Here is a 21,351-nt window from a genome sequence, read left to right as displayed (position 1 = left end):
TGGGTCAGGCAAAACATGACAACTGTTTTGCTCTCGACTTTTCTGATGAGTATTTAGAGATTGACAGGATTCCAATTGACATACGAGAGTACATGATCATTTAGTGTATTGTGTTTTCTCTCTCAGGAGTTAAAGAATCTCATTCCTAAATCTGCGGTGGGGATACTCTCTGCTAACTCCAGCAACGTTATCAACCTCATTATTGATGCCTACAATGTAAGTATAGATTGGATTGGTTTAGTTACTGGAGAAGATGCACTTCTGCACACTATCTAACTTTCATCCTTAAAATAGTTGGCAAAACCATGCTGCTGCTACTGTTAAGTCATCACATTTCTCTTTCTGAACTGATCTTTCTTTGGGAATAGTCAAAAATATGCATTTCTGCTTTTGTAAAACTGAAGCCTACTGAAAATGTTGTATATAATGTACAAAGGGCTAATTGTTGTTCTTTATGTGCTAGTCTCTTTCCTCAGATGTGATTCTGGAGAACAGCAAGCTACCAGAGGGAGTGACCATAATGTACCAGTCACGCTGCAAGAACGGAGTGACTGGTGAGGGAGAGATGGGAAGAAAATGCTCCGATATCTCCATCGGTGATGAGGTGAGAAACCAAAACAACATGACATTGAATGTTTTCTATTCTAAATACATATGTATTTATTTTTTAATTTTTTAAAATCTTTCTGGTTCAGTTATTTTAGCTAATCAAGTAAAGATAATGTTTTCAGTGTCTGTAGGTGTCTGTCAAGGTCATTGTTTTTATTACAAAATGTGATTATTATGCCTTATGTGTGAATGCATCCCTTCATCCCTGATCTGTAGGTGTCTTTCACCATAAGCATCACAGCTAAGCAGTGTCCTAAAATGGGCAAACCAGAGACCATCAAGATCAAACCCCTAGGGTTCAATGAGGAGGTGGAGATCACTCTGAACTTCATCTGCGAGTGTGACTGTCACAAAGATAGCATTGAGAACAGTGACATCTGCCACAATGGCAACGGGACATATGAATGTGGAACCTGCAGGTAAGGCACTTGTGTTTCACTAGCAGAAGATCTTAACCCTTTATTCACCTTCCATATTGTAATCATTTCCATGGCATAGACATACATCATGATATTTGATACCGTATATACAGTGCATTCGGAAAGTATTCAGACCCCTTCCCCTTTTCCACATTTTGTTATGTTACATCTTTATTTTAAAATGCATTACACATTTTTTCCCCCTCATCAATCTACACACAATGCCCAATAATGACAAAGCAAAAACAGTTTTTTAGAAATGTTTTACATTTATTAAAACAAAAAAACAGATACCTTATTTACATTAGCATGTAGACCCATTGCTATGAGACACACAAAATTGAGCTCAGGTGCGCCCTGTTTCCATTGATCATCCTTGAGATGTTGACTGGACATGATTTGGAAAGGCACACCTGTCTATATAAGGTCGCACAGTTGACAGTGCATGTCAGAGCTAAAACCAAACCATATGAGGTGAAAACCCTGGTAGCATCCCTTCGGTGAAGCATGGTGGTGGCAGCATCATTCTGTGGGGATGTGTTTCAGCGGCAGGGACTGGGAGACTACTCAGAATTGAGGGAAAGATGAATTGAGAAAAGTTCAGAGAGATCTTTGAAATTATTAATACATTTACAAGAATGTCTAAAAACTGTTTTTTTGTTTTGTCATCATGGGGAATTGTGTGTAGATTGATGAGGGGGAAAAAACTATTGAATCCATTTTAGAATAAGACTGTAGTGTGGAAAAAGTCAAGGGAATACTTTCCGAATGCACTTTATAATGTGTTGTAAATCCATTTCTATGGGGCATTAGCATGTGACTGTTTGTATGTGAATATTTTTACATAGGCAGTCAGTCTTTTATGTAGTCCTCCCTTGTTGTTAATAACATTACATTTCCTTTATTATCTGTCAGGTGCCATGAGGGCCGTATTGGTAGACAGTGTGAGTGCAGCACCATCGAGGTGACCAGCGAAGACCTGGATAGGAGCTGCCGTAAAGACAGAGGTACAGACATCTGCAGCAACAACGGAGACTGTGTGTGTGGAACCTGTGAGTGCAAGAAGAGAGAGAACCCAGAGGAGCGCTACAGCGGGATGTTCTGCCAGTGTGACAACTTCAACTGTGACCGCTCCAACAACAAACTCTGTGGAGGTACCCGAGTTCAGTTCATTGGATGATCAGTAAAGATTTAGCTTGCTGTGAAATGACGGTCAAGACCTGTGTTACATCTGAAGACCTGTGGAACATATTCCTCAGAACACAAACTACCTCTAGTGTTTGTGGCGTAATGGGTGATTTCCCAGTTAAATTAGAGATCAGTTGATAAAATCAGACATGGCCTTTTACGGAATTAGATTTCCCGTGTTCAATTTAATTAATTAATTTCATCTCTAATCTAGAATATTATCCATAGTATGAAATGTTTGAACTATAGAGGATCATCTCTGACCCTGTGTGTTGTGGCAGGACATGGTCACTGTGAGTGCGGGTGGTGTATATGTGATGCCAACTGGACAGGCAGTGCCTGTGACTGTTCTCTGGACATCACGACCTGCCTGGCTTCAAACATGCAGATCTGTAACGGACGAGGCACCTGTGAGTGTGGCACCTGCAAGTGTACTAACCCAAAGTACCAAGGCCCCAGCTGTGAGATCTGTCCTACCTGTCCAGGGGTCTGCGCAGTACACAAGTGAGTTGAATAAAGGAATGAATGAATTGTATTGGTTTATTTTATTCTGTTTTAACTATGCAGAAAACAACAATATACAACAAGTTTATTTCCAAAATGCTATATTGAAAAGAATTCACACGTTTTTACATCAGAAATGATTCCTTATGGGTACCTTCATGTGTGTGTAAAATATTACTGTTCTCTGATGTTTTTATTCATAGATTTTAGATTAAAATGATTTTTTTGTAAACCACAATGCAAAATGTATGCTTTAGTCTCAGGTCCTGTCTGTCCATTGTTTAGCATTAATGGAATGTTCGTATCCTGTATATTTGACTGCGATACAGTGCATTCGGAAATGATTCAGGCCCCTTGACTTTTTCCGCATTTTGTTATGGTACAGCCTTATTCAAAAATTGATTAAATGTTTTTATTTCCTCATCAATCTACACACAATAATCCATAATGACAAATCAAAAACAGGCTTTACGTTTTTTTTAGCACATTTATTGAAGATAAAAACTGAAATAGGGAGCATCGCTGCAGAGCTATTTTCAGGTCTCTCCAGAGAGGTTTGATCAGGTTCAAGTCCGGGCTCCGACTGGGCCACTCAAGGACATTAAGAGACTTTTCCCGAAACCACTCCTCCATTTTATTGGCTGTGTGCTTAGGGTTGTTGTTCTGTTGGAAGGTGAACCTTAGTTTCAGTCTGAGGTCCTGAGCTCTCTGGAGCAGGTTTTCATCAAGGATCTCTCTGTACTTTGCTCCGTTTATCTTTCCCTCGATTTTGACTTGTCTCTGTGTCCCTGGCGGTCAAAAACATCCCCACGGCATGATGCTACCACCACCGTGCTTCACCAGGTTTCCTCCAGACGTGAAGCTTGGCATTCAGGCCAAAGAGATCAGTCTTGGTTTTATCCGACCAGAGAATCTTGTTTCTCATGGTGTGAGTGCTTCGGGTGCTTTTTGTCAAAGTCCAAGCAGGCTTTCATGTGCCTTTTTACTGAGGAGTGGCTTCTGTCTGGCCACTCTACCATAAAGGCCTGATTGGTGGAGTAGTGCAGGGATGGTTGTCCTTCTGGAAGGTTCTCCAATCTCCACAGAGGAAGTCTGGAGCACTGCACCAATCAGGCCTTTATGTTAGAGTTGCCAGACGGAAGCCACTCCTCAGTAAAAGGCACATACAGTGGGGAGAACAAGTATTTGATACACTGCCGATTTTGTAGGTTTTCCTACTTACAAAGCATGTAGAGGTCTGTACTTTTTATCATAGGTAGTACACTTCAACTGTGAGAGACGGAATCTAAAAGATCCAGAAATTCACATTGTATGATTTTTAAGTAATTCATTTGCATTTTATTGCATGACATAAGTATTTGATCACCTACCAACCAGTAAGAATTCCGGCTCTCACAGACCTGTTAGTTTTTCTTTAAGAAGCCCTCCTGTTCTGCACTCATTACCTGTATTAACTGCACCTGTTTGAACAAAAGACACCTGTCCACACACTCAATCAAACAGACTCCAACCTCTCCACAATGGCCAAGACCAAAGAGCTGTGTAAGGACATCAGGGATAAAATTGTAGACCTGTACAAGGCTGGGATGGGCTACAGGACAATAGGCAAGCAGCTTGGTGAGAAGGCAACAACTGTTGCCGCAATTATTAGAAAATGGAAGAAGTTCAAGATGACTGTCAATCACCCTCGGTCTGGGGCTCTATGCAAGATCTTACCTTGTGGGGCATCAATGATCATGAGGAAGGTGAGGGATCAATCAACCCAGAACTACACGTCAGGACCTGGTCAATGACCTGAAGAGAGCTGGGACCACAGTCTCAAAGAAAACCAGTAGTAACACACTACGCCGTCATGGATTAAAATCCTGCAGCGCACACAAGGTCCCCCTGCTCAAGCCAGCGCGTGTCCAGGCCCGTCTGAAGTTTGCCAATGACCATCTGGATGATCCAGAGGAGGAATGGGAAAAGGTCATGTGGTCTGATGAGACAAAAATAGAGCTTTTTGGTCTAAACTCCACTCGCTGTGTTTGGAGGAAGAAGACGGATGAGTACAACCCCAAGAATACCATCCCAACCGTGAAGCATGGAGGTGGAAACATCATTCTTTGGGGATGCTTTTCGGCAAAGGGGACAGGACGACTGCACCGTATTGAGGGGAGGATGGATTGACATGTATCGCGAGATCTTGGCCAACAACCTCCTTCTCTCAGTAAGAGCATTGAAGATGGGTCGTGGCTGGGTCTTCCAGCATGACAACGAACCGAAACACACAGCCAGGGCAACTAAGGAGTGGCTTTGTAAGAAGCATCTCAAGGTCCTGGAGTGGCCTAACGAGTCTCCAGACCTGAACCCAATAGAAAATCTTTGGAGGGAGCTGAAAGACTGTATTGCCCAGCGACAGCCCCGAAACCTGAAGGATCTGGAGGTCTGTATGGAGGAGTGGGCCAAAATCCCTGCTGCAGTGTGTGCAAACCTGGTCAGTAACTACAGGAAATGTATGATCTCTGTAATTGCAAACAAAGGTTTCTGTACCAAATATTAAGTTCTGCTTTTCTGATGTATCAAATACTTGTCATGCAATAAAATGCAAATGAATTACTTAAAAATCATACAATGTGATTTTCTGGATTTTTGTTTTAGATTCTGTCTCTCACAGTTGAAGTATACCTGATAAAAATTACAGACCTCTACATGCTTTGTAAGTAGGAAAACCTGCAAAATTGGCAGTGTATCAAATACTTGTTCTCCACACTGTATAAGCCCACTTGAAGTTTGCCAAAAGGCACCTAAAGGACTCTCAGACCATGAGAAAGAAGATTCTCCGGTCTGATGAAACAAAGATTGAACACTTTGGCCTGAATGCCAAGCTTCACGTCTGGAGGAAACTTGGCACCATCCCTATGGTGAAGCATGGTGGTGCCAGTATCATGCTGTGGGGATGTTTTTCTGCGGCAGGGACTGGGAGACTAGTCAGAAACAAGGGAAAGATGAACATTGCGGCAGAGTAGGCTAGTGGTTAGAGCGGTGGACTTGTAACCGGAAGGTTGCAAGTTCAAATCCCCGAGCTGACAAGGTACAAATCTGTTGTTCTGCTCCTGAACAGGCAGTTAACCATCATAGGCCGTCATTGAAAGTAAGAATTTGTTCTTAACTGACTTGCCTAGTTAAATAAAGGTAAATTTTAAAAAACAGATGAAACCTGGTCCAGAGAGTTCAGGACTTCAGAAGGTTCACCTTCTAACGCAGGAGTGGAATTGGGATAAGTCTCTGGATGTCCTTGAGTGGCCCAGCCAGAGCCTGGACTTGAACCTGATGAAACATCTCTGGGGAGACCTGATAATAGCTGTGCAGTGACACTCCCCATCCAACCTCACAGAGCTTGAGAGAAGAATGGGTGAAACTCCCCAAATATCAAATTTATCAGCTGATATATCAAAACGAGCCTAAAACAGGGCCAAACAGGCAGCATATAACCCCACCCACTTTGCCAAAGCACAGCCCCCACACCACTAGAGGGATATCTTCTTGAAATCAGCCCTTGCCTTAACAGGAAGCCCATGTAGGGAGGTTAGTACTGGAGTAATATGATCAAATGTTTTGGTTCTAGTCAGGATTCTAGCAGCCGTATTTAGCACTAACTGAAGTTTATTTAGTGCTTTATCCGGGTAGCCGGAAAGTAGAGCATTGCAGTAGTCTAACCTAGAAGTAACAAAAGCATGGATTCATTTTTCTGCATAATTTTTGGACAGAAAGTTTCTGATTTTTGCAATGTTACGTAGATGGAAAAAAAGCTGTCCTTGAAACAGTCTTGATATGTTCGTCAAAAGAGAAATCAGGGTCCAGAGTAACGCCGAGGTCCTTCACAGTTTTATTTGAGACGACTGTCAACCATCAAGATTAATTGTCAAATTCAACAGAAGATCTCTTTGTTTCTTGGGACCTAGAACAAGCATCTCTGTTTTGTCCGAGTTTAAAAGTAGAACGTTTTCAGCGATCCACTTCCTTATGTCTGAAATACAGGCTTCTTGCAAGGGCAATTTTGGTTTCATTGAAATGTAAAGCTGTGTGTCATCCACATAGCAGTGAAAGTTAACATTATGTTTTCGAATGACATCCCCAAGAGGTAAATTATATAGTGAAAACAATAGTGGTCCTAAAACAGAACCTTGAGGAACACCGAAATTTACAGTTGATTTGTCAGAGGACAAACCATTCACAGAGACAAACTGATATCTTTCCGACAGATAAGATCTAAACCAGGCCAGAACTTGTCCGTGTAGACCAATTTGGGTTTCCAATCTCTCCAAAAGAATTTGGTGATTGATGGTATCAAAAGCAGCACTGAGGTCTAGGAGCACGAGGACAGATGCAGAGCCTCGGTCTGACACCATTAAAAGGTAATTTACCACCTTCACAAGTGCAGTCTGCATGCTATGATGTGTTCTGAAACCAGACTGAAGCATTTCGTATAAATTGTTTGTCTTCAGGAAGGCAGTGAGTTGCTGCGCAACATCTTTTTCAAAAAATTTTGAGAGGAATGGAAGATTCGATGTAGTTTTTTTTTTCTGAGTCCAAGTTTGGCTTTTTCAAGAGAGGCTTTATTACTGCAACTTTTAATGTTTTTGGTACACTTCCGGGGGATAGAGAGCCATTTATTATGTTCAACATAGGAGGGCCAAGCACAGGAAGCAGCTCTTTCAGTAGTTTAGTTGGAATAGGGTCCAGTATGCAGCTTGAAGGTTTAGAGGCCATGATTATTTTCATCATTGTGTCAAGAGATATAGTACTAAAACACTTGAGCGTCTCTCTTGATCCTAGGTCCTGGCAGAGTTGTGCAGACTCAGGACAACTGAGCTTTGGAGGAATACGCAGATTTAAAAGAGGAGTCCTTAATTTGCTTTCTAATGATCATGATCTTTTCCTCAAAGAAGTTCATGAATGTATTACTGCTGAAGTGAAAGCCATCCTCTCTTGGGGAATGCTGCTTTTTAGTTAGCTTTGCGACAGTATAAAAAATAAATTTCGGATTGTTCTTATTTTCCTCAATTAAGTTGGAAAAATAGGATGATCGGGCAGCAGTGAGGGCTCTTCGATACTGCACGGGACTGTCTTTCCAAGCTAGTCAGAAGACTTCCAGTTTGGTGTGGCGCCATTTCCGTTCCAATTTTCTGGAAGCTTGCTTCAGAGCTCGGGTATTTTCTGTATACCAGGGAGCTAGTTTCTTATGACCAATGTTTTTAGTTTTTAGGGTATTGCACTTGGTTAAATTGTGTTCCTCAGTTAGGTGGTTAACTGACTTTTGTCCTCTGATGTCCTTGGGTAGGCAGAGGGAGTCTGGAAGGGCATCAATTAATCTTTGGGTTGTCTGAGAATTTATAGCACAACTTTTGATGGTCCTTGGTTGGTGTCTGAGCAGATTATTTGTTGCGATTGCAAACGTAATAAAATGGTGGTAGTCCAGGATTATGAGGAAAAACATTAACGATTTATTCCATGGGACAGAACTAGGTCCAGAGTATGACTGTGGCAGTGAGTAGGTCCAGAGACATGTTGGACAAAACCCAACCCAGAGTCGATGATGGCTCCGAAAGCCTTTTGGAGTGGGTCTGTGGACTTTTCTATGTGAATATTAGAGTCAATAAAAATTAGAATATTATCTGCTATGACTACAAGGTCCGATAGGAATTCAGGGAACTCAGTGAGGAACGCTGTATATGGCCCAGGATGCCTGTAAACAGTAGCTATAAAAAGTGATTGAGTAGGCTGCATAGATTCCATGACTAGAAGCTCAAAAGATGAAAACATCGTTTTTTTCTGTAAATTGAAATTTGCTATCGTAAATGTTAGCAACACCTCCGCCTTTGCGGGATGCACGGGGGGATATGGTCACTAGTGTAACCAGGAGGTGAGGCCTCATTTAACACAGTAAATTCATCAGGCTTAAGCCATGTTTCATCAGGCCAATCACATCAAGATTATGATCAGTGATTAGTTAATTGACTATAACTGCCTTTGAAGTAAGGGATCTAACATTAAGTAGCCCTATTTTGAGATGTGAGGTATCACGATCTCTTTCAATAATGTCAGGAATGGAGGAGGTCTTTATTCTAGTGAGATTGCTAAGGCGAACACCGCCATGTGCTCAACCTTGGTCAAGGCACAGACACGGTCTCATTGGGGATAGCTGAGCTGCCGACACTGTGCTAGTGGCAGACTCCACTAAGCAGGCTAACAGCCTGGTTAAACAAACACATGGTTGTCATTGACCAACCCTGTGCCATGATTAGATAGTGAAAATACACACCAATCTCTTTCAGAATTTCTGAAAACAATAAAAGCTACTTTACCAACATTTCTGAAAATGTACTGTGTATATATAGCAATTTGGATTGAAACTCTTCATATGCTGTATTTGTCAAACCCTGATCTGTTTCACCTGTCTTGTGCTTGTCTCCACCCCCCACCAAGTGTCCTATTCTTCCCCATTATCCCCTGTGTATTTATACCTGCGTTTTCTGTTTGTCTTGTTTTGTCAGCTCTTACCAGCGTCCCATTACTCCTGTTCTCGAGTTCTTGTTTTCTAGTCTTCCCCGTTCCGACCTTTCCGCCTGCCCTGAACCTGCCTTCGGTCTGTCCCTTTTTGACTCTGCCTTGTACTACGAAGCTCTGCCTGCCCTCAACCTGTCCTTTTGCCTGCCCCTGGGTTATCCTAAGTCGTGATAGTATTTCCTTCTGGGAATGTTATGGGTGGATTACATAAAGGTTTGTTGTGATGGTTGAAATGAATTCTGCTTTTTATTTTTGTTAATCTGAGGGACCGGTTCCTTGTCTTTTTCCTCAGCCTGAGTTTAATGCCTCTTAACCTTTTAAAGTAGGCATAAAGAGATGTCTTCCTTTATCCGTCTTAACCTCAATTATTATTTCGACCTTTGTTTGCTTTCTTCTGATAATTCCAAGATAGAGGACCAATGAAAAGTCTAGACACAACTGTGATATCTAAAACCAGTAGTGGTGGCAAGGGTACAGCATTGTCCACTACAAACACCTGCATGTGGAGTGGAACCTCAATATCCAGCTTTCTTGCATTCCAGTAGACGAGTGAATAGGGCTGTTGCGGTGACCATGTGACCGCCGGTGTGGCGGTCACAAGTCATGAAGGCAGTCAAATTCCACGTGACCGTTTAGTCACGGTATTTAGGCTTCTCTAAGCTCTGATGCTGCTGATGGTCATTAGTAGCCTACCAAACTTGTTAACTGCCTGGTATTCAGCACTCTATTGTCCCTCTAATCACTCTGACAAATGCAAAATCTAATCAAATACTTCATGATTGCCCATCTTATTTAACAAGTCAGTTAAAACTTCTTGACGCTACCCATCCCTTTAGCGGGATAATTGTCATCAACAACCGCTGAATTGAATGCCACATTCAAATAATATTACTAAAAATATTTATATTCATGAAATCACAAGTGCAATATAGCAAAACGCAGTTTAGCATTTTGTTAATCCACCTGTCGTGCCAGATTTTGAAAATATGCTTTACAGCGAAAGCAAACCAAGCGTTTATGTAAGTTTATCGATCACTCGACAAAACATTTTGAACACCTAGCATCAAAGTAGCTTGGTCACGAAAATCAGAAAAGCAATCAAATGAATCGTTTACCTTTGATGATCTTCGGATGTTTTCACTCACGAGACTCCCAGTTACACAATAAATGTTCCTTTTGTTCCATAAAGATGATTTTTATATCCAAAATACCTCCGTTTGTTTGGCGCGTTATGTTTAGAAATCTACAGGAAAGAGCGGTCACGACAACGCAGACATAAATTACAAATAGTATCCGTAATGTCCACAGAAACATGTCAAATGTTTTTTATAATCAATCCTCAGGTTGTTTTTCAAATATATAATCGATAATATATCAATCGCAACTGTCTTTTTCAGTAGGAGAGAGAAAGGCAATGGCCGCCCAAGCTCTGTTGCGCATACAAAACGCTGCTGGCACCCAGCCATACAATGACGCGATGTTATCTTTCTTGCTCATTTTTCAAAATAAAAGCCTGAAATGATGTCTAAAGACTGTTGACACCTTGAGGAAGAGATCGGAAAAGGAATCTGGTTGATATCCCTTTAAATGGAGCAAAGGCAGGCTATGGAACATGGAGTTTTCAAAATAGAAGCCACTTCCTGGTTTGATTTTCCTCAGGGTTTCGCCTGCAATATCAGTTCTGTTATACTAACAGACAATATATTGACAGTTTTGGAAACTTTAGAGTGTTTTCTATCCTAATCTGTCAATTATATGCATATTCTAGCATATGGGCCTGAGAAATAGGCCATTTACATTGGGAACGTTATTTTTCCAAACATAAAACTAGTGCTACCTAGCTGAAAGAGGTTAATAACAAATTCTTATTTTCAATGACAGCCTTGTTCAGAGGCAGAAGGACAGATTTTTATTTACCTTGTCAGCTCGGGGATTTGATTTTACAACCTTTTGGTTACTAATCCAACGCTCTAACCACTACGCTACCTGCCACCCCAATGTTGTGCAACATTTCTATAGGCTATGCATTTGCGTGAGTCGTGTCCTCTATTAAAAAGAGGAGTATCTCATCAGCTTTCTATAGGTTAGGCCTACTGTATTTTTTTCTCAACTTTCCTAATATTAAGAACATTGCTTCTCTTTACAAGAGGAGTATAGCCTACCTGGTTGGCATGAAAATGAACCAGGGGAAAAACGTCCTCCGTTCGCTATTTAAGTGCAAGGATTACATGTATTTTTTTATCCCACTGCCCCTGTTCTGAGACCGGTGCATGATAATGGTCCAGTTTTAAATAAAAAATAATTTCACACATGTATTTAGTTTATGTAAAGACCAGATTAAATCAAGAATAGTCTGATGGGTGGCAATATTAGCCAATAACTTGTGAATTATATGTTATCACTTGTGAATGATGCCCAGCATAAGGCAAGAAACAATGCCTCGTTTTTATGACTTTTTCTAATCATAGTCACACACCTCATGTAGCCTAGACCATAGGCCTATATGTTTTGATAAGGTTTGTATCACAACTAAAGTGGCCAAATAACTTCTTAAAATTAAGCACATTAATCCGCTTTACAAGGGGTGTAGAGCCTAACTGGCATACATAAGGAGCACGTGAGTTTCAAATTTGGGGAAGATCATTTTCACCATAAAAATGCACCTTTATAATAAAAGCATTACATGCGTAATCGCATTAGCGGTCAGTTTTAATAATGGTGTTTTCCCGCTAATGGAATATCCGTGCTTATAGCCTATTGCCATGTGCGCATTGCTGGGTTTACAATATGAATAAATAGCCAATTCGTTTATCAACATTTAATGCTAAACTTTCTAATCTGTTGCGTTAGCCATTTAGCTTGAAAAATGTTTTTGATGCTTGTGGTTGTATTAATTTGGGATCTATCGCATCCCACAAATGTCACAGACTTTATTTGGAATAGTTATTTCTCGCACAGAATAGAATAGGTCAACTTTTGCACTATGGGGGATAGTAGATTGACATAGTGCTTTTGTGCTTTTGCACCTGCATTGCATTCATTGTATTCTTTGTGCTTCTACACCTGCATTGCTTGCTGTTTGGGGTTTTAGGCTGGGTTTCTGTACAGCACTTTGAGATATCAGCTGATGTACGAAGGGCTATATAAATACATTTGATTTGATTTGATACTATGAAATAATATAAAATAATGCCACGGAATTCTAAGCAAATCTTTGTAGCCCATATCCATTTATCATAGCCAGATCAGGACCTAACATAAGGACAACTAAGAGTATGCTATTCTGTTCTTCTGAAATAGACTGTATTTTCATATCATGTTTCTTTAAACCTGTTTAAAATAAATAATGGATTTATTGTGAAGGTGTAGGCTATATTACATGGGTTTATTGTGAAGGTGTAGGCTATATTACATGGGTTTATTGTGAAGGTGTAGGCTATATTACATGGATTTATTGTGATGGTGTAGGCTATATTACATGGATTTATTGTGAAGGTGTAGGCTATATTACATGGATTTATTGTGAAGGTGTAGGCTATATTACATGGATTTATTGTGAAGGTGTAGGCTATATTACATGGATTTATTGTGAAGGTGTAGGCTATATTACATGGATTTATTGTGAAGGTGTAGGCTATATTACATGGATTTATTGTGAAGGTGTAGGCTATATTACATGGATTTATTGTGAAGGTGTAGGCTATATTACATGGATTTATTGTGAAGGTGTAGGCTATATTACATGGATTTATTGTGAAGGTGTAGGCTATATTACATGGATTTATTGTGAAGGTGTCGGCTATATTACATGGATTTATTGTGAAGGTGTCGGCTATATTACATGGATTTATTGTGATGGTGTAGGCTATATTACATGGATTTATTGTGAAGGTGTAGGCTATATTACATGGATTTATTGTGAAGGTGTAGGCTATATTACATGGATTTATTGTGAAGGTGTAGGCTATATTACATGGATTTATTGTGAAGGTGTAGGCTATATTACATGGATTTATTAGATTTTTTTAAATGTAGATGTTCCAAAGGTCTGCATCAGTGGTTTGTAAGTGTGGAAGCCAGGAGATGATAAATGTGTTTTAATTAGCATCAATTACCATGAGACCGACAGTTATTTGCTTGACAATACATTTTGTGACCGCCACAGCCCTACTAGTGAATATGTCACAAGTCTATCAAGCATCACAATGCGAGACTACCTGCGTGTGTTACTCCATCTGTACAGAGTTACATGTCAATGTCCTGTCTTCCACAGGGAGTGTGTTCAGTGCAGGGCCTTTGGGACGGGGGAGAAGAAGGACACGTGTGAGAGAGACTGTAGCTACGTCAACCTGATCAAGGTGAAGGACAGGGTCAACCTGCCTCAGCCAGGACAGGCCTTCCCCCTGATGCACTGTAAGGAGAGGGATGCCAACGACTGCTGGTTCTACTACACCTACGCTGTCAACAAAAAGTCAGAGAAGGAGGTCCATGTGGTGGAACCACTAGGTGAGAGCATATTACATACAGCCTGCTATGTCATTGTGACTGAGCATATTACATACAGCCTACTATGTCATTGTGACTGAGCATATTACATACAGCCTACTATGTCATTGTGACTGAGCATATTACATACAGCCTACTATGTCATTGTGACTGAGCATATTACATACAGCCTGCTATGTCATTGTGACTGAGCATATTACATACAGCCTACTATGTCATTGTGACTGAGCATATTACATACAGCCTACTATGTTATTGTGACTGAGCATATTACATACAGCCTACTATGTCATTGTGACTGAGCATATTACATACAGCCTGCTATGTCATTGTGACTGAGCATATTACATACAGCCTACTATGTCATTGTGACTGAGCATATTACATACAGCCTACTATGTTATTGTGACTGAGCATATTACATACAGCCTACTATGTCATTGTGACTGAGCATATTACATACAGCCTACTATGTTATTGTGACTGAGCATATTACATACAGCCTGCTATGTCATTGTGACTGAGCATATTACATACAGCCTACTATGTCATTGTGACTGAGCATATTACATACAGCCTACTATGTCATTGTGACTGAGCATATTACATACAGCCTACTATGTCATTGTGACTGAGCATATTACATACAGCCTACTATGTCATTGTGACTGAGCATATTACATACAGCCTACTATGTCATTGTGACTGAGCATATTACATACAGCCTACTATGTCATTGTGACTGAGCATATTACATACAGCCTGCTATGTCATTGTGACTGAGCATATTACATACAGCCTACTATGTCATTGTGACTGAGGATATTACATACATCCTACTATGTCATTGTGACTGAGCATATTACATACAGCCTACTATGTCATTGTGACTGAGGATATTACATACAGCCTACTATGTCATTGTGACTGAGGATATTACATACAGCCTACTATGTCATTGTGACTGAGCATATTACATACAGCCTACTATGTCATTGTGACTGAGGATATTACATACAGCCTACTATGTCATTGTGACTGAGGATATTACATACAGCCTACTATGTCATTGTGACTGAGCATATTACATACAGCCTACTATGTCATTGTGACTGAGGATATTACATACATCCCACTATGTCATTGTGACTGAGGATATTACATACATCCTACTATGTCATTGTGACTGAGCATATTACATACAGCCTACTATGTCATTGTGACTGAGGATATTACATACATCCTACTATGTCATTGTGACTGAGCATATTACATACAGCCTACTATGTCATTGTGACTGAGGATATTACATACAGCCTACTATGTCATTGTGACTGAGGATATTACATACAGCCTGCTATGTCATTGTGATTGAGCATATTACATACAGCCTACTATGTCATTGTGACTGAGCATATTACATACATCCTACTATGTCATTGTGACTGAGCATATTACATACAGCCTACTATGTCATTGTGACTGAGGATATTACATACATCCTACTATGTCATTGTGACTGAGGATATTACATACATCCTACTATGTCATTGTGACTGAGGATATTACATACAGCCTACTATGTCATTGTGACTGAGGATATTACATACATCCTACTATGTCATTGTGACTGAGGATATTACATACAGCCTACTATGTCATTGTGACTGAGGATATTACATACAGCCTACTATGTCATTGTGACTGAGGATATTACATACAGCCTACTATGTCATTGTGACTGAGGATATTACATACAGCCTACTATGTCATTGTGACTGAGGATATTACATACAGCCTACTATGTCATTGTGACTGAGGATATTACATACAGCCGACTATGTCATTGTGACTGAGCATATTACATACATCCTACTATGTCATTGTGACTGAGGATATTACATACAGCCTACTATGTCATTGTGACTGAGGATATTACATACAGCCTACTATGTCATTGTGACTGAGGATATTACATACAGCCTACTATGTCATTGTGACTGAGGATATTACATACAGCCTACTATGTCATTGTGACTGAGGATATTACATACAGCCTACTATGTCATTGTGACTGAGGATATTACAGTGAAAAGGGAGGTTATTTGTTTGTCTATTAAGTCGTTTTGTGATGAGAGCTAGGAGTTTTTGACCTGACTAGGAAAAATTCTAGGCTCTACTTGTAGTTTTTCCTAGTCAGCTTACAGGGTCAGGTAAAGTTCCTGGGTCTATATATAATGCAAATCAGGAAGGACTTTATTGTAAATAAGTATTTGTTCTTACAGTAATTGACTTGCATGGTCAAATAAATAAATAAAAGTTGGGATAACTGAATGTTCCTGCCTGTGTTCCAGACTGCCCTACGGGCTCTGACATCATCCCCATTGTGGGCTGGCGTGGTGGCGGGTATCGTGCTGATCGGCCTGGCTTTGCTTCTCATCTGGAAGCTGCTCATGATCATCCACGACAGGAGAGAGTTCGCCAAGTTTGAGAAGGAGAAGATGAATGCTAAATGGGACACGGTAAGGGAGTGGAGATGGTAGATACAGGACGCAAGAAGCCATTTTGGAGAACTATTCGTTATGGCCCATAATGGGGATGATGATGATGATGTACTTTTGCAGGTCCTAGTTTGTATTCTCCCTGACTGTAATTTCAGTAGGTTGAATGAGATGTGGAAAACTGGTGTTATAGATATGGCCACTGTGTGAATCTCTTACACAGAGAACAGACTCCTGAAGGAACACAGAATTGGAAATATTTTACTCTCTCTCAACCTTTGATGACTATGACAGACCTGTTGCTTTTGACGATGACTTCGTAAGATGTCACACACATTTTTTCACAGTCTCACAGTCTCTCACAGTTTCACAGTCCTACAGTTTGTTTAAAATGTTCATAAAACCCTGTAGTTTTAAGTCATCTCTGTGCAAAATACAGCTATGAAAAAATGAATCATTTTTGGAATGCGAAGGTCTGGACACACATCTGTCTTTTCATGGGAGTGGCTACAGCAGCTTAGTTTTGTTCTGTGTTATGCTTCAACCTAGTGGTGTGTTATCCACACAGCAGGAGAGGTTCAATTCCAGACAGCTGGCAGGGTTTGAAATGATTAATGATTCAGCTCATCTTGATTACTCCCAGTCAGACCAGCCACATGTGATAGCCTCTCTGGTCTGGTGACATGGGCAGGGCACTGAGGCTTCTGGGCCCTCTCATTATGGTACATGGAGAAGACACCAGACCTAAATGACTGTATGAGAGAGCAGACTGACCTGACTTGTTACATATTAAAGTGGAATATAACCAGCACTGTAAGATGATTTTCAAAGGGAGATGATCAACCTCCGAGTCCTGGATCTTGATGTAGAAACACCCCTTTTTCAGGGGATTCATTTTTTCACTTCTTTGTCATATCATTGTTTCATTCCTTCTCATTTGTCTTCACCCATGCTTTTCATTTCATTCTCTGTTTCCTGTTCTTAATTGTCTGTCCCACTCTCTCAACCCATAGCAAGAGAATCCCATTTACAAGATCCCCATTAAAAGGTTCCAGAATCCAAACTATGGAAATAAAGCTGTGGATCTATAAGTTTGTATTTAATTTCCCTCTCCTCTGTTTTCCTGCATGGGTTTCCTATTTGTTTATATGTATGTTTGTCAACTTACTGTAAACTGTCACTTCTTCATCCATCTCATTATTTCTGTCTTTCATTTGGTCTCTTTGAGCCAAATAAGACAGTTGATGAAACTTTGCAGAAAGATCCATATGAGGGGATATTAAAACCCACAATATCTATTGTTTTGTTAGTCAACACAAGCTGTCCTGTCTGTTAGTAGTTTAAATGGAGGTAAGTATTAACAGGTGGTCACGTGTAGGCCCAGTACACTTCAGTTTAAGTTTAGTATTTATATCATATTTAATTCTACAGTATGATGGAAATGGCATGTTGTGACTGTGACGTTTGTTGATATTTCTTCTAAAAGTGTTCCCTGGATGACAACACAAATGCTCACTCACAATGACAGCAACGTATCCAGGTGATAGCACGATCAGTTGGAAAGATCTGTCCAAAGAATGCTTCATAATCATTTGATATTCTCAATGGATGGCTCTGATTTTGCTGTGGTGTTTTTTTTCCTAATAAATTGTCACATGTTGCAGCTGTTGTCATATGACTGACATGTTATGTGACAGATATATTATGACTGACTGTACATTACAATTCTAACGTTTTCTCCTTGTTTCTCTTGTGCCTTCCAGGGCGAAATCCCTATCTACAAGCAGTGGTGACCTGTCATTAAGGGCAGGCAAAGCTCCACCTGTTTGCCTGTTTTGCATGTTATTTTAGCATTAATATATGTCACATATCAGTTTGCAAACAATGTACAAAACATTGTCACTGAGTTAATAAAGCTGCATACAAACATGGTCTCTTTTTTGGTTTCTTGAGTAAGGCAGCTCCAAAATGTTGGTGCTTTCTGTGGTGGTACGGCAGGCAGTGGAAAATACGGAACGTAGGGGTTGGTAATGTTCTCCAGTTGTGCAGTGATTGGCTCAGTGTTCTGTCACTCATGGTGAGTGACGGAACAAAATCTACGGGTAGAGCTCAAAAATTCAAGCCCCTTGGGTGCTGTCATAGAGCTACATTAGAAGTGCCCATCCAAGAAGGCTCAAGGTCATTGGCCACAGATAAAATGACTTCAAATCACGTTACATCCACAGTAGCTTTGATTGGACTGATCATGTCAACATCACACTTTCTAAATCTTAGCTAGCAAGCTAGCAGTCATCATCATGGATCAAGTTGACAATCTACTGGCAAAACCTTTTCAATCCTTGTCATATGAAGAGAAATTAGAGAACGTATCGGTGCTCATTGGCTATTGGACAAACATTACACAAGTTGGAAATGGCACATTCAACAATGAGGGGTTTGGAGGGAATCAGTGGCTAACTGCAAGCATTGCAAAGCAATGACTAGCCTGCTATTCAGTGGATGGGTGTGTGGTCCAAGTCTGGGTTTAAGGGTCTCTTTTCCAAGCTTGAAGGATAAACATTCAACATTGGCATAATTGTCAATCATATAAAACCATTGGTTGATTCTAAACTTAAACTTACTCAGATAACATAATGCATGAAGAAGTGCAAATAACTTTTACATTGTTTTGAAAGTGATCATTGCACTATTGTGTTTCATGTTGACCAATGTAAAAAAATGTGAAATTTGTTCTAAAGACATACTGATACAAGTTAGTTTTTGAAATCACAGGGCTGATGGCACAGTCAATTACATGGCACCCAACCATTGGTTGATGCATGCAATGTCTGAGCAGGGGAACAGGACCAAAGTTAACCCGGTACCTCGGTTGAACCGGAACACCGACAAATAAGGTCATCCAATTGAAAAGCTGCAGCAGCCAATCGGAACAGCGGACACATTTAATTCAAGATCAAGCGGGAAGCCAAAGACACTGTAGACAATTCAAACTCTCAAATCCAATGTAGGTTGGCTAGGGTACAGCACTTACCTTGGTCGTGTTCCTCTGCCCAGACATTGCTTATGCAGGTCAGATCTTACAATGCCTGGATAGGTATTTTACATATCAGCTAACATTATGTTATAGCAATGTTGTGCCAGACTGCACAGTCGATGACGTGGCACACAACCATTGGTTGCGCAACCTCTGTTGAAAGGTTCTTCAGCGTGTGTCCATCAGCGATCAGCCTTTTTGCCTTGTCTTGCAGTCAGCAAAAAGGTGTAATAAAATAAATATTGAAACTATGTTTCCAAAACATGAGTCACGAATATTCGAGAAGGGTGCAATTGTAGCCTGCATTTTGGGGCATTCCTGCAACTGCAGGAACTTCTCTTTATACTTCTATTGGTCTTGGACTCCCGTACACAGTTGGGAGGTGGGGGCGCTCCAGTACAGTATGTGGCGGTAAAAAAAGGCCAAAACCTAGGAAGAAACCTAGAGAGGAACCAGGCTATGAGGGGTGGCCAGTCCTCTTCTGGCTGTGCCGGGTGGAGATTATAACAGAACATGACCAAGATGTTCAAATGTTCATAAATAACCAGCATGGTCAAATAATAATAATCACAGTAGTTGTCGAGGGTGCAGCAAGTCAGCACCTCAGGAGTAAATGTCAGTTGACTTTTCATAGCCGATCGTTAAGAGTGAGTGAGGAGTATGTCATTGAGAGTCTCCCAGTGTCCTTCACCACCACCTGTCAGGCACAGTTTACCTGAAGTTATGTTAACTACGGCGAGAGTTTGGCAGGCGTAATAGCTAAGGAAGCTGGCCTACAGACAGTGAGTCACTTGGCCGTATAAAGCAGGCATCGAGGCATGTAGTTACTGTTCGATTGAACGTCGGAATGTGCAAAACGAGTGACCAAAGCGACTTAGAGCGGCGTCAGAAACGGCCACCCTCCTGAGCTTTTCACGCATGGCAGTGACTAGGATTTACTGAGAATGGCGCGACAACCAAAAAAACATCCAGTCAGCAGCAGTCCTGTTGGCGAAAACAGCTTGTTGATGAGAGGTCGCAGGAGAATGGCAATAATCGTGTAACCTAACAGGCGGGCCACAAAATGCATAGTACAACAATGTGCAGAACGTCATCTCGGGAACTCAGAACTTGTCGATCTTTGTCACGTATAGGCTATTGCAGCAGACGACCACACTGGGTTCCACTTCAATCAGCTAAAAACAAGAAGAAGTGGCTCCAGTGGGCACACGATCACCAAAACTGGACAATTGAAGAGTGGAAAAATATTGCCTGGAACATAACAGCGAGTTCAATTTACTTGAGTGGCCTGCACAGTCCCCAGATCTCAACCCAATAGAAGATCTTTGGGATGAGATGGAACGGGCTGTTCACAGCATGAATGTACCTCCGTTCAATCTGCAGTAACTGCATGATGCCGTCGCGTCGGCATGGACCACCCCTGTGGAACATTTCCAACACCTTGCAGAATATTGTAGAATTCAGGCTGTTCTGGAGGCAAAGGGGGGTCCGATCCGGTACTATACAGAACAAAAATATAAACGCAACATGCAACAATTTCAAAGATTTTGTTGAGTTACTGTCCATCGCCCCCACCTGTCAGGCACTGTTTTCCTGAAGTTCTGTTAACGGTGACGAGAGCAGGTGTTCGGCAGGTGCAATAGCAAAAGAAGCTGGCATACAGACAGTGAGTCTCGTGCCCTTATAAAGCAGGCATCAAGGCATTTAGTTACTGTTCGATTGAAAGTTAGAATGGGCAAAACGAGTGACCAAAGCGACTTAGAGCGTGGTATGATCGTCAGTGCCAGGCACGCCAGATCCAGTATCTCAGAAACGTCCGCCCTTCTGGGCTTGTGTCTAGTGTTTACTGAAAATGGTGCGACAACCAAAAAACATCCAGGCTGTTCTGGAGGCAAAGAAGGGTCCGATCCGGTACAATTCTGAACAAAAATATAAGCGCAGCATGCAACAATTTCAAAGGTTTTGCTGAGTTACAGTTCATATATGGAAATCAGTCAATTTAAATGAATAAATGATGCCCTAATCTATGGATTTCCTATGA

At 40.9% G+C, this 21,351-nt stretch overlaps 1 protein-coding gene across 2 annotated transcripts in view; it reads left to right on the top strand.

Moving 5' to 3' along the window:
* The window catches only part of LOC118361575 (integrin beta-1-like), a 97,530-nt gene that overhangs the window by 27,370 nt on the left and 48,809 nt on the right, over positions 1–21,351 (top strand). Inside the window, exons 9-16 of one of the 2 annotated variants that reach the window (XM_052483299.1) lie at positions 127–216; positions 464–604; positions 826–1,028; positions 1,944–2,182; positions 2,498–2,720; positions 13,543–13,775; positions 16,130–16,297; positions 18,040–18,208. The exons of the other annotated variant lie outside the window; for it this stretch is intronic. Of the exons in view, the coding sequence (XP_052339259.1) occupies positions 127–216; positions 464–604; positions 826–1,028; positions 1,944–2,182; positions 2,498–2,720; positions 13,543–13,775; positions 16,130–16,266 (1,266 nt within the window). The 3' untranslated portion in view covers positions 16,267–16,297; positions 18,040–18,208. Of the gene's footprint in view, positions 1–126; positions 217–463; positions 605–825; positions 1,029–1,943; positions 2,183–2,497; positions 2,721–13,542; positions 13,776–16,129; positions 16,298–18,039; positions 18,209–21,351 lie in introns of those variants that run through there. 2 annotated transcript variants of the gene reach the window in all.

The sequence above is a fragment of the Oncorhynchus keta genome, chromosome 28, assembly GCF_023373465.1.
Source record: "Oncorhynchus keta strain PuntledgeMale-10-30-2019 chromosome 28, Oket_V2, whole genome shotgun sequence".
In the NCBI taxonomy this organism is placed as follows: Eukaryota; Metazoa; Chordata; class Actinopteri; order Salmoniformes; family Salmonidae; genus Oncorhynchus; species Oncorhynchus keta.
Note: the sequence above shows the minus strand (reverse complement) of the source record. Positions and strands in the feature narration are given on the sequence as shown.